We start from the raw sequence: 14,251 nt of genomic DNA, 5'->3' as shown, positions 1-14,251 counted from the left end.
GAGTACTTGGGGAAACTGGAACTGTACAATGATGATGATGATGATGAATACCGCCCTCCTGATGAAGCTGGGAAGCAGAAGTGAGCTCGACAAGGGCCGAGAAGAAATGTACGAAGGCTGGTTTTTTTTTTTTCAATCTCTGATGGGCTATATTAAAATAAGACACATTGACAGAATGAAATTATTTATATCACTAAAAGTTTAGTACTTTCATACTTATTTTTCCACATAATCACCAAAACCATTTAGGCATTTGTCGTATCGTGACCAACTTTCCGATGCCCTCTGCAAAGAAGTCTGCCGCCAGTGAGGTAATGTGCATCTGGTCAGCCTCCTGTTTCATAAAGTCCACCAACTAGACACCTGTATGGTCCCTAAATTGTTTTCCTGTTACTTAATGTCAGTTTTAACTTTTTTGGCTTGTTTGGAAAAGGATGCATCCGCTGCTTAGACTGCTCTTTGGTTTCTGGAGTATCATACAGGACCCAAGTTTCATTGTCAGTAATAATAGGCTTTAAAACTCATCCCACCCTCACTACGGTAACGTGTGAGAAACATTACAGCTGACGCCATTCACCGAGTGTTGTGATTGCCATTCAACATTAATGGGACCCGACGTGAACAAAGTTTCCGGTATCCTAAGTGTTGAGTCACAATTGGGTACAGAGGAGACCTTGAAATATCTGGGATTGCTGTAGAAAGTTCACTGATTGTAAACCTCCATTTGTGGTGGTCAAACTAATAACTTCAGGAGGCTATCCAGACACACATTACCTCAGAGGCGGCAGACTTCTTTGCAGAAGGCATTGGAAAGCTGGTGTCAAGATACGACAAATGCCTAAATCATTTTGACGATTATGTGAAAAAATAAGTATGGCACTACTGAACTTTGAGTGATAAAATCATTTTCTTATGTCAATGAGTCTTCTAATTTTATAGCCCATCAAATGTTGAAAAAAACATCCCTCGTAGAACTGGGATTGATGAGAAGAAAGCTATTTTAAGACTGGTGTATGAAGATTTGGAGATTATCATTTGTCCTTTTGTATTTTTATATTTGTTGTGCTTACTCTTCCCAAACTGCCCAGACATTGTATTCCTTTTCTTGTTCCTCTCTCGATATACATATGACTGACACTCTTCTTTGTTCCTTTCCAATACTACTGTCCCCTACAAAACATGCCAAGTTCAAAAACTTATTTTTCTTTCATTGGGGGATCAAATTATACCGTATTTACTCATGTAATTTTCCCTCCCCAATTTTTAGAACAGAAATATGGGAAAAAAATCATATTTCCCCCCCTCCCCCCTTGTTTTGTCTATGGTTCCCACTAGTTGTGAACCACGGGCTTACCTCACCTTCGTGAATCATGCCGATGTACGGAAATCGGGAACTAGTTTGGAAATTCCAGTTCATGTTTACCATGCTAGGAGAGGAAGAAGTGACCGATTACTCTACATTCCAGTGCCCAGGGCCAGAACACACCTGTGACTGTTAGCCTAACTCGCCCTTGTTTTCAGCTGTGACTCACACATGCACAGTAATCTTTTTCACCAGTGTTCTTATGTGTGAATTGTTGTGCGAAATGTTTGTTAGTGACGTGATGGGAAAGAAAAAACAGTAGTTATGACACCCAATTTAAATTGTCTGTAATAGAATTTGCTGAAAATAATGGCAATCACGCCGCATCTCATAAATTTTCCATAACACCATCACTGGCGGAAGCAGAAAGAAGAATTACAGTGTATCAAGAAAACAGCTTTTATCTTTTCGGTGACCAAAAACGGGAAGCATCCAGAAATTGGAAAGGAAGTTGTTTCTTACGTAAATCAATTCAGAAATTTTTCAGTTTCCCACGAGATGCTCCAGTTAAAGGCTGTAGAATTAGCTAAAACCTTGAAAATTCCCAAATTTAAAGCAAGGAGAGGGTGGCTTTGTCGGTTCATGAAAAGGAACAATCTTTCTCTTCGAAGGACATCTCCATGTCAGCAACTTCTGAAGGACCACAGTGATTGGAATAACTTACCAAGGGAGATGTTCAATAAATTTCCATTTTCTTTGAAATCATTTAAGACAAGGCTAGGAAAACAATAGATAGGGAATCTGCCACCTGGGTGACTGCCCTAAATGCAGATCAGTATTGATTGATTGATTGATTGATTGAAAAATCGTGCAGTTTCATAGATTTGTAATTAAGAAGCGGATGGGAGAGAATGGGAGTAATTCATTACTGACGGCTTTGGAGGAAAGTGACGAATGACATGGCAAGTCTATTTCTTTGAAGTGAAATATGTATTAGCGTACGCAATTTTACAGATTTTACCCCAATACGGTATTCTAATTTATTTCAGATATCTGGCTCCTATCTTCAGCAAATTCTCACGTGACATTAAAAGGCAACAGTTTCCATACAATTATTGCTCGGGAACGTATTATTGCCTTTGACTTGTTAAAATTGTGTCATACATATTTTCAATTATTTCATACTATTTTAGGCCTAAATAAATTTTGTAACGTAAGTAAGGTAATTATGTTCAATTTTTTTCATTTCCATTTTAAATTTAGATTCGCATAATTTTCCCTCCCCATTTTTAAGCTCGAAAAAAATTTTAAAAAGGGGGAAAATTATACAAGTAAATACGCTAAAACATATCAAAAATCTAAACCCCCTAAATTTCTGCATGGTGAAATCAATTTTTGATACCTAACCACTGGATTATTTTTTGTAAAATTGTTGTAGTACTTATTATTATTATTATTATTATTTATTGTCTTGTTTTATACAGCGGGACTCAGGCTATGAAGCCTGCTATTCTGTCCAACCATACATACACCTACATGAAGAGTTAAATATACACTAAATTATCTACAGTTTAATATCTTAAGGTATCAATTAAATGTTTTAATTAACCTAAATACTTAGCTATGATCTAATCCTACTATGTTAGAAGAAATTATTATTACTTATTGACCAGGTGTGACAGAGTTTCTTAAAGCGGAGGTGGTTTGACACGCTCCTAATTTCAGCAGGTAGGGAATTCCAAATTCGGCTGGCGGCGACTACAAATGATCTACTGTAGCCAGTTGAATGGTGAATGGGAATGCTTAGTACTGCGGTGGATGATGATCTGGTAGGAATACTAGAAGGTGATGCTAGGTAATGGAATTGTGTGGCAAGGTATTCAGGTGTGTTAAGGTTCAGTATACGATGTAACAGGGAAAGAGTGTGTAAACTTCATCGTTCTCTTAAGCGTAGCCATGAAAGCCAACCAAATGCGGGAGAAATATGGCTAAACCTTGGTATATCTGAAATAAATCTAACGCATACGTTATGTGCCTTTTGGAGCTTGATGGAAAGTGAGGCGTTCAGATTACTGTATACTACGTCACAGTAGTCGAATATTGGCATTACCATACTTTGGATAAGCAGTTTTCTTACATTTTTGGGGAGTAAATCTCTGAGTTTTTAAGGGAATGTAAGCAATAAAACACTCGCTGACATATACCTGTTACTTGATCATTCCAACTAAGGTTTTTATCCATTATCATTCCTAAGTTTTTAACTGTGTCTTTGAATTGTAACCGAGTGCCTCTTAATGTTACTGAGTGGGTATGGACATCTGTAAGTCGTGCGTGGGTTTTTGGGTAGCTAAAAGAATACACTGCGATTTTTGGGCATTGATTTTTAGTGCATGGTAATCGGTCCACCTACATATTCTTCCTAGGTCGTCATTCATATAATTTATTGCAGTCCGTAAGTCAAGAGGATGTGCATATGTACATATCTGTATGTCGTCTGCATACACATGATATTGACAATGTTTAATTACTTGCGTTAGTCCTGAAATGAAGATCAAAAATAAGAGTGGCGCTAGCTCTGACCCCTATTGTATTCCAGTCTCTACAGATTGCCATGAAGAGAAATTTTCACCTGTAGATACACACTGCCGGCGATCAGAGAGATAGGAATACATCCAGGACAGTGTGCTTTGTGAGAAATTAAGAGCACGTAATTCTGCTATTAGTATGTCAGTGTCAACGCAGTCGAAGGCCTTACTAAGGTCTAGAAGAGTTAAAACAGTAACTTCTTCCTTATCCATAGCTATTCCTATGTCGTTTGTAACTTTAGGCAGTGCAGTAGGTGTGCTATGATTGCTTCTAAAACCAGACTGGTATTTGTCAAGAAGCATATTGTTATTTAAATATGCGGTTATTTGTCTGTGAACTATTTTCTCCAAAATTTTGGACAGAAATGGTAAAACGCAAATGGATCGAAAGTCTTTGGGTTCCACGGGATTGTTGGTCTTGGGGAGTGGGCGAACAATTGCGTATTTCCAAAGGGAAGGGAATATGCCGGTTATCAGTGAGGTATTAATGATGTGGGTTAGGGTTGGTAGGATTACGTCTAGAGTTTTTAACAGTAACTGTGGAACAATCTCGTCACATCCTGTCGCAGTTTGTCTTTATTGATCGTACAGTTTGTCTCACTTCTGCCGGAGTTACGAGGGAAAAATAAAACTTTTCTCCTCCATTGTTAGTATTGCCATTGTTTAGAATTTTGTTAATCTTCTGTTCTTTTGTTGTCTCGTCAATGTTAATGGGTCTTGTAGTAAGGTATTGGTTTAAATCATCCAGTGATAGTTTAATCTCAGCAGTATGTATTTTCTTTCCATCTATGCCCATTTTTTTTAACGGCTTTCCAGATTGTTGTCGTGTTCCAGGTTAGCAAAATGCTCTGTGAGTGTCTTATTTTAGCATTCCTTATGGCCTGTGTGGTCCTGTTACGAAGGGTCTTGTACAGGTCAAAATCGTTTGGTATTTGGCTAGTTTTAAATTTTCTGAAAGCTTTGTCTCTCTCTCTGTCATTAAGTCTCATATTTCCTGAGTCATCCATGGAGCCGCAGGGCGTGTTACGTGAGCAATGCGTTTTGGCGCGTGTTTGTTAAGAAGAGCTAGCAGTTGTGTTTAAGAACTCCTCTTTATCATCTATATTATCTAAAATATGGACATTAAGCCAAGGTATGTTTGCAGCGTCTTCTAATAGGGCTTAGTTATATATACTTTTTAGGTCTCGGAATGTAATTAATTTAGGTCTGTACTTGGGGCATTTAAGTGAATAAGCTAAATAAATTAAGTCGTGATTGGATAGTCCGCAAGCAGACATTTGCCCGTGGGTCAGTACCCTGTCAGGGTTATTCGTCACGATTAAGTCCAGTAATGTATGTGACGTGGCTGTGTGATGTGTTGGGTCAAGTGGCAAAATAGTCATGTTACAAGATTAAAATATGTTGATTAGTTGTTTAGTCTCAGTCATTTTGTCATTAAGGATGTCAGTATTGAGGTCTCCTAGTAATAAAACATGCTCATACCTGGGTGAGAGGTCAAGTAAGATGTCTTCAAGGTCGGTGATGTATCCAATCTTTGATGGGCGATACACAACACTCAGTAAACACTTTACACCTAAAGCCTCAATTTCAATGAACATGAACTCAGGCCTTGCGCAGTATTCACTAATTGTTTTGTAGATTATTTTATATTTTAGGTCATTCCTAATACACATAGCTACTCCGCCGCTGGCTTTACCTGTGCAAACATTTCGGATCAAGGTGGTCAAGAGAATCTGGCAACCAAGGTTTCATCCATGTTTCCCCGTTCATGACGATGTGAGGGTTGACATTAGCAATTATGTTACGGAGTTCGTGGAAGTGAGGAATTAGACTTTGAACGTTAGCATGTACTACCTGTAAGGAATTTGGAAAGTTGTTAAAAGCATTTGTAAGGGGATTAGTATTAGGGGGCTGGGTAAGTATGGGAGTGGAGATTCCGCTCAGCTGACCACCAGTAACCTTGCCGAAAATAGAAGTATGTTCAGCACTCTCACTTTGAGTTGCCAACCTGTACACTATCTTGCCTAGTTGTCTGTCTGTTAGGTCATCAGCCCAGAGGCTGGTTGGATCCTCAAATAGCACCACCAAAGGCAATGCAGTTATAGGAAAACTGCAAAAACCAATGGCAGAGCCCAAATGAGGCGTACTAGGCAAGATGAGGAGTGAGGTAGTTTGCCATTGCTTTCCTCACTGGGCCAGAATGTGCCACTGCAGCACGACTGACCCTATGAGCAACACCTTTCATAACACTCAGACACTATTTGTGCTCCGAGTGTCATTACTCAGCACCACCCATACCCCAGCAGCTTCCATATTGTCACAGCCATGGATGAGACTGGGACTTAAGTGGAAGCTACACTTTGCTCTGGCCTGTGCCAAGAGATGGATACAAAAGTACTGCATCCATCAAGGAATGGCAATAGGCAGGCTTGCCTAGTTATTATATGTAAATCTAATGAAGATATAATCTAAAAGTAATAGTTTGAATAGTAATTATAGTCTAGTAATTAAAAGTCCAGTGTCTAAGTTAAAACTGTAAAATGTGTAGTGCCATGTTAGTTTCGGTCTGTCGGTTTATTTAATCCTGTCCAATTCCGCTCAGCTCGATGCACGATATTTCACACCATTGTGTTTCACAATAATTGTACCGTCTATTGTCCAACAATTGGACACAGAAAATCTAGTGATCGCTTCTTGCAACAGTTTCATCCTGATTGATGTGAGGTCTTCTCTAATCGTTTTGCCCGTTCCTTTCAGTTTCTTTTTAGATTTGAATAGTTCGTTCCGTTTGCGGTACGACACGAACTTCACTATTATCGGATGTGGCTTATCTGTATTCATCTTGCCTACCCTGTGACTTCTGTCTATGTCCTCGTGCGTTAAATGTACTCCAATACTGTAAGCTAGCTCGGTGACAATTTTGTCCGTGTCCTCACCATTCAATTCCCGCACCCCAAACACATGCAGTGATTGCCGCCGTTGATATTGTTCGAGAGCATCGGTCTTAGTTTCGAGCTGTTCCCTGAGGTCTGATATTGTCTTGTCTCTGGCTTCGAGCGCTTCCCTCATTTCCTCGATTACTTTCGTATTAAAATCTATCGTAGCTTTAAGTTGGTCTATAACGGCCCTGGTTACCTGGTCTTGTATGATGTTTGCTAGCATGGCGAGTGTTTCCTTGTCTCTCAGAGCTTCCTGTAGGGCGCGCTTCACTGGGCTGTCTGTTGTTGCAACCTTTCCTTTCCCTGGCATGGCTGTTTACAAGAAGGATTATGTTCTTAATTACTTGTGATACACTTTGAACTGGCTGTTCGTAGCACGGTAGTTTTACTTATCACTTAGTTGAGAGCTCCACACGTAAATGCCGATCTTACACCTTCAAATCACTGATAAACCTGGAGACTGAAATACACGCTACTAAGCACTGGTCGCCAAGGAATATTAGGAAATAGGGGAAGTCAAAATGTTGGAAATAAGAGAAGACATAATAGATAGTTATCTTCTTCTTTATTTGATACAAAGCAGCATTGAATAAATAAACATCGCACATGCAAAGTGAATACCAGTACAGTTTCAGCGAGCCTTAGAAAATGCATCTCTGGTTAGGAGACAGAGATTCGAAAACACATTACATGCCTGTACAGAAATCAGTATAATGAGAATTGAAGAAAGCAAATGCCACTAGGGTCTCCACTCTGCAATTCTCCAAGTTTCAAAAAAGTAAGTTCCACTTATCAGACAGGATGAGAAAATTTACTTAATAAAACAAAATCAGAACTATGTTGTTAATCAACCTAGAAATAAGTATTTTTTCCATGCAAAATATCTTGACATAAAATCTTCAATGAAACTTCCTAACTTCAACCTCTTTTCCTAATACACAACATTGCATGTTTGATTATTTTACCTGTAAAGTGGAACTACAAAAAATTAGATAACATGTTAAAAATCTACATTATTTATTAATTATGCAAATTATTAAATTATTTATTATTTCATACATAAAAAAGAAGCATACAAATACTGTACGATGATGAAGCACAATGACAGCAATACAATGCATCATCATCATCATCATCATCATCATCATCATCATCTGTACAAATATGAAGTTCTCAAAGACTAGAAAGAAATGCCCAGTAGGGTCCATGACTGCCTCAATAGCACCACTAGAGCTTGGTTCTTAAAATATACAAATCAACGTTGTTTGTTTATTTAACAGGCAGCCATCACTATTATTATCCAGCACTGTGTCTCTACCACATCACTACAAGTGAGATCTTCTTACCAGTTCTTACGATCAGAAATAGAATTTGAAGATTTTGATTGGTTCAAATGCAAGCGACATCTGCATTAAGTTGCCACAATTCATGCTCGAAGGTCTGAAGACGAATGTTGTACTTCTTTCAAGATTTTAAGGGGACTGTTGAAGCAGGTTTGAAAGCACTAGCATGGCTTTGTGAGGGGCCCAAATTCACTTCCTCCATAACCTGCAAAAATAGAGATATTTTTTAGTTCATAATTCTATATGCTCTGGAATATTAACAAGACAGGAAATGAGAGGCAATGACTGGATGGGTATTAGGGGCATATAAGAATGGAAAAAATGGGATGGAAAATGGAATATTACATGATAGAAAAGAGTAAACTGGACAAAGAAAAAAATAAAAAAGTAATCTAAACAATATGTCATGGTATAGGATAGCTACACTGTAGTCCATTTATAAGCTGAAGTTAACTTCACATGTATCAATGGGCAGCATGAAAAAAAAAAATGTACAAAGAAAGGAAAAAATACTGATGGCATTTGAAATAATAGGAAGAAGAGTGCTAAAAATAAGATGGAGGGATAATACAAGAAATACAGAAGTACTGTAGAAAATTTGCAACACGCAGATTTCAATGACTGCTGATATCAGGTCATAACCAGGAGACCTCCCATTTTACGTGGAATCCAAACCACAGAGACGCGATTTTAACTTTTAGAATATTCCACACGCAAATAGAAAGAAATGGTAAATTGCATTACTTGTAGTAGAGATATACTGTTTGAGCACTATTAGAAAATGTGTTCTTGTTTTCCTTTCAAGACTTTATCCTTGTCAATTTGTATTTTCAAGTTGACCCTTAAACTCTGCTCATTCTAGCACTCATTGTATTTCCCTTTGTGTGTTCCTATCCCCTACTCTAGTGTCCCGCCCTGATAGATACACCAATTAATTAGCAATTAAAATATACATATTTAACGGCTGTAGCAGACATCTTGTGATATTTACTCATTATGTTAACTTTTAGACTTGGTTTTTATCATGAATTAATCCAATTAATGGAAAGACTACCAAGACAAGCACTGGAGAGACAGATGACAGGGAGGAGAGGACGAGGGAGATCAAGATTGCAATGGATGGACTCTAAAGAACAAGAACCTTCACTGGAATACAACGTCAGATGAGGAATGGTGGAGAGATAGGACGAAGTGGAGAGGAACCATATTTGCCCCCATCTGGTGTCACCTGGATAAGGGGAATTGATGATGATGATACAACTGAGACACTTAAAATTCTACTTTATTTAAAGTCATCCTCAGAACTACATCTAAAACCTATCATCACATATACATATTTATTAATTTCCAATACTTACACTTATGAGAGAGTCCAGTCCGAAAAGGAAGCCTTCTTCGTGATTCCCTTGTATCCAGGGCTGTCTGTGATTTACAGTAGCACCATCAGGTACAGGATGAGTTTTAGCAAAATCTATAATCCAGGCTCCAACTTTGGTGTCGTCATATATCATGAAGATACTACTGCCAACTACCTATGGAAGAAGGACAAAAACTTTATAAAACCTATTTAAAAATACAACAACATAAAATTCAAATAAATTAAAATAGAAGGAAAGAAGTTTCCATTTGCTTTCTCCCTGGAGTGAAATATTAAAGAGAAATGGCAAGTAAAATCTAACTATGTCCACTGTAACAAGCTGCCCTATTTGTATGGGCACTTCAGCAACACCTCTTCACTAATGTCTTACGAGAGAGATCTAAGGGTCTTCCCTTGCTAATATTTGTTTCAAGGAAGGTAATATTTCAGGTCTTTCACTGGAAGGAAGATGAGGCCACATTTAGCCAAATAATACAACCACACGGTCCTACGGTCGTGTGTTTGTCAAAATTGTTAACCAGCATCATTAAACTGTTCTATACACATAATACTTCCAGTTTTAAGATCAGGATTTAATACTTTACCATTAGAGTAATTAGCTATATTTTACACTTAAATTATTGAAACCATTATTTTCATTTGAACAATTTTTCTTCTTTGAAATAAATCTGTTTTACAGATTCCAAAAATATACAATACATGTAGAAGAGCCAAGGTCCAGCATACATCTCTTTTACAAAAGCTGCCTTTAAAATTTCCCCACCATTCAATTATCTGGATTTCATGTCCATCCAAAAACTGCAAATAATGAATGTATACAACCCTCATGCTCTCAAACAGTGGTCAGTTAGGAGAGAAGTAAAGAGGTGTTTGCAGTCCCAACAGGAAGAAAGAGCACATTTTAAGGTTCACATTCTAGTTTTACTAAAAAAACTGAAGTATGCAAGAAGGAGAGTTGAATCGAGAATAGAAGTTAATGATATTCTGATGATACTGAAGACAAATTTACCAGCAGCAGTTCAGGGTATCACATAAATGAAAATGGCCCAGCAATATCTCATTTAACTACCTATGTAAGGTATGCAAGACTTATTAACTGATCTTACCTCATGTTTTCTGAAGTATTCACACTGCTCAAATTTGGTTCTTATTTCTCGCAATCTTGCTACCAAGCGCTGCCGAGTGTCCTCTCGACCACCCAAGAACAATGCCATGGTGACCATCACTTCTTCTCGAGACTTGACTTTCTTAAGATCTGTCAAAGGAGGTGCTCCACGGAGCTGAAAACAATAAAAAAAGGTAAATTAGTATCAAAATTAGTATTAATATCACATGTCATGTACATTACTCAATGTGTTCTTATTATACAGTGAAAATAAATCAATTCCCTGAAACATGTTGAAGTTTTTTTCATTTCAAACTTCCTCCAATTAATGTTATCACTGTTTTGAAAAAAATCAAGCTTCTGTCCTGAAAACTAGCTATTTTTGACTTATGATCTTAAGCCCCAACATGAATGAATACACAAAGATATACTTGAGGTGGCAGGAGACCAGGCATTGGAATCCGTTAACTGCATTTTATGTCCCTTTTATATAACATGTAACATAAACTTTCTCTCCCCTCTCCAGCAGATAGAAGGAAGGTTCCACAACACTCCCCTCGCTCCGCCCCTACTTCGCCATCCCCTCTCCATGGCACAGTAATGCTAGATTTTAACACGAAGAAGGAATTAAACCTCCTCTACCCTCTCCAATAGGAAGAATCTACAACGTTCCACTCATTCCTCCCCTGCTACCCTTCCCCTCTTGGTGGAACAGTATGCCATACCCAAAAAACTTTCCGTTAGCGTCTCCATGACCACAGTCCTGAAATAGTGTTTGGAGACAACAGACCACACTTCGGTTGCCTAGATAAGTACAGAAGTATTTCATTAAGTTAATATTGTGATGACTGAATACTTATACAATCATTATTTGTTAATACTTGTTCATATCATCATCTGACTCTCTATCACTGACAAGTTTATGCAACGTAAACAATACTGTACATATATATATATACATACATGATTTAAGTGATTTGATAGAATCTGAGGATGTTCTTGTAGAATGAAACATAACTTTGTTGTATTATAGTGTGTACTACTTTTACAGGTATGTTTACAGTGTTATAATAATTTATTTTGAAATTTGTGTGTTTGACAGACTGAAAAGTTTTTAGGTTACATTTTACTAAGTTGACAGGAAAGTTTGGCTTCCTTCTTAACAAAAACCCTTATATATAAGTAACTTATGATAAATTTGATCAAAGCCAGAGGACCCCCTGCCCCAACCCCACCCTCCCAGCTATACATAGGATCTGAACTACACAGACATGACTTTTCATTTCAAAAATATCACATAAACTTGCAGGGACTGAACCGTGGCCACCTCCGTGAGAAGCCAGCGATGATGTTCCAACTATCGCATTCCCCACTAAAATGGTAACACCCTACCGAGGTAAATTACAACAAACTAATCGCAGCTCACCTTCATTGCTTCAATTCGGAAGCCCTGGCTGCAAGTAGAACTCTGCTGCTCTCTGAACTGCATGTAACGAAGTTTGGTTACAGCTCTTGCTTCGTGTTCTTCAGGAGATGGAGCACTTGGATCAACTTGTACCATCTGCAAAAATAAATTCCACACCGTTAATACTATACAACCAACGAACAAACAACCCTTGTAAGGTGCATCTCAATGTTACAGTTCAACTACAACATACCTTCTGATAAAGATCACAGCGAGCAGTGGTCTTTTCAACTTCTGACTCCAGGAAGGTTCGTGTTCCCATTTTGACATCCATCACGTGTGGATCATTGAAGCCATGAAGTAAATCTTGCAATTCAATAAATTTCTCCCCTCTATAATCCACTTCTCGGAAGTACCGCGGGACAACATCCTGCATGTTAGGATCGGAACCCAGTTCCTCATACACTTCACGTTCCGCATTTTCGGGTCCACCACTCCGCTTCTTCCAAATTGTTCCCGGACCAGCGGGTGCAAAGCAATCAGGATGGCCCGACAGCTGGAACCACGCATTCTGCCGATTCTTCAAAAGGATGTCGCTAGCAGGGGCTGTCAAATCCAAAGCATTCTACAAAAAAAGAGAAAACCCAATGCATTAGCACACATGAAACATGAATGACGTCGTCTTACGATTATATATTACTAAATAATAATAATAATAATAATAATAATAATAATAATAATAATAATAATAATAAATCAAACCGGATGAGGAAAAGGATTTCCAAGATTGAAAAAACACGTAACGAAATATTTCCTTAAAAGTTGACCAAGAGAGCGAATTTGCATCTAAACCCGGCCCTGAGAACAAGCCACCGCCTTAACCTTTAACACAATCTTCTCAAATGGTTAGCTGACCTCCCAGTAATTCAATCTCGCTCATGTTTTTTTTTTTCGTCCATCCTTAGTAGACATCGGAGTGTCTGAATGTTGTATCTCAAGAGTTCTTTAATGATTCGGAAGACAACGATACGAAATTATCTCATTTTAACTCTCAAATGATATAGACTACTGGCGAAATCGAACCTGCTATCTTTGGAAAAGGAGGACAATGTCTTACCAACTGCACCACTACGGTCAGTCGTGATGGAACGAGTCTGAGATGAAAACTGCACAATTTTGTTCGTTAAAACAACTACCACCAACACATGGTACAAGTTCTAAAGATGTGAGGAGAACAGACTTAACATATATTACATATTGGCAACTTCTTTCACCAAAGGTTGTCCGATTTCCGTCAACGGTGAGGTCAAACCTTGGAACTATTGTTTCCGGAAAGGACAGGACAAGTCGCGAGGCGCATCCTGATAGCATGCGTGAACTTGGCACACGGTGTGGCCTTCGCGTTCAGACAACGTTACTTGTAAGTGCTTTATGAAGGTACATAATAACATGCCACTAAATAATATACCTCTGGTAATTATGAAGAAATGCGACCATCCATTTCGTCATCTGAATCGATCAGTAGTTTAATTATTATGAATTCACAAAAGTTGTTGGTTAGCAAGTTCAAAGGGAAATGCGGCGTAAACTGATAATCAATTGACGGAAACTGTGTAGCAATAGACACCTCGCCTAATACAAAATAAACAACGCGCATATGAGGAAAAGCACTTCGACAGAAAATGGAGCCACACAATGTCTTTTTTAAAATTTGCTTTACGTCGTACCAACACAGATAGATCTTATGGCGACGATGGAATAGGGAAGGACTAGGAGTGGGAAGGAAAAGACCTCGGCCTTAATTAATGAAGAGCCTGGTGTGAAAATGGGAAACCACTGAAAACCTTCAGGGCTGCCGACAGTGTACTTCGAACCCACTAACTCCCGAATGCAAGCTGACTGCTACGTGACCGAAACCACACAGCCACTCACTCGGTCTGACAGAATTAAAATGCCATGAATATGAAGACACCACATTTCCGTAAGATGTTAAGGGCCAAGGAACCATACAATAAAAAATATACTTTGATCATAGTGTAACAGTTCAACCCTATGATTTTATATTAAAAAATAAAGCTATCCTGGACTCTTTTCAGTTAAACAATTGATTCACTTAATCCTGCCTGCGCACATTCGTAAGTTTATACTGCTAAATTAAGGTGGCCAAGTTGTTGAGGCCGTTTTTACAATGTA

The 14,251-nt window shown here is 38.3% G+C and overlaps 1 protein-coding gene across 6 annotated transcripts in view; it reads right to left on the bottom strand.

The window, feature by feature from the left end:
• Positions 1-7,370: 7,370 nt before the first annotated feature.
• IP3K1 (inositol-trisphosphate 3-kinase-like protein) overlaps positions 7,371-14,251 on the bottom strand; it is an 803,184-nt gene continuing 796,303 nt past the window's right edge. For all 6 annotated transcript variants that reach the window (XM_067142097.2, XM_067142095.2, XM_067142099.2 and 3 more), the window contains 5 exons: positions 12,312-12,683; positions 12,080-12,214; positions 10,655-10,828; positions 9,529-9,702; positions 7,371-8,375 (listed from right to left, as the gene is read on the bottom strand). In XM_067142097.2, coding sequence (XP_066998198.2) covers positions 8,292-8,375; positions 9,529-9,702; positions 10,655-10,828; positions 12,080-12,214; positions 12,312-12,683 — 939 coding nt within the window. In that variant the 3' untranslated portion in view covers positions 7,371-8,291. The remainder of the gene's footprint in view (positions 8,376-9,528; positions 9,703-10,654; positions 10,829-12,079; positions 12,215-12,311; positions 12,684-14,251) is intronic.

This window comes from Anabrus simplex, chromosome 2 (genome assembly GCF_040414725.1).
Source record: "Anabrus simplex isolate iqAnaSimp1 chromosome 2, ASM4041472v1, whole genome shotgun sequence".
In the NCBI taxonomy this organism is placed as follows: Eukaryota; Metazoa; Arthropoda; class Insecta; order Orthoptera; family Tettigoniidae; genus Anabrus; species Anabrus simplex.
Note: the sequence above shows the minus strand (reverse complement) of the source record. Positions and strands in the feature narration are given on the sequence as shown.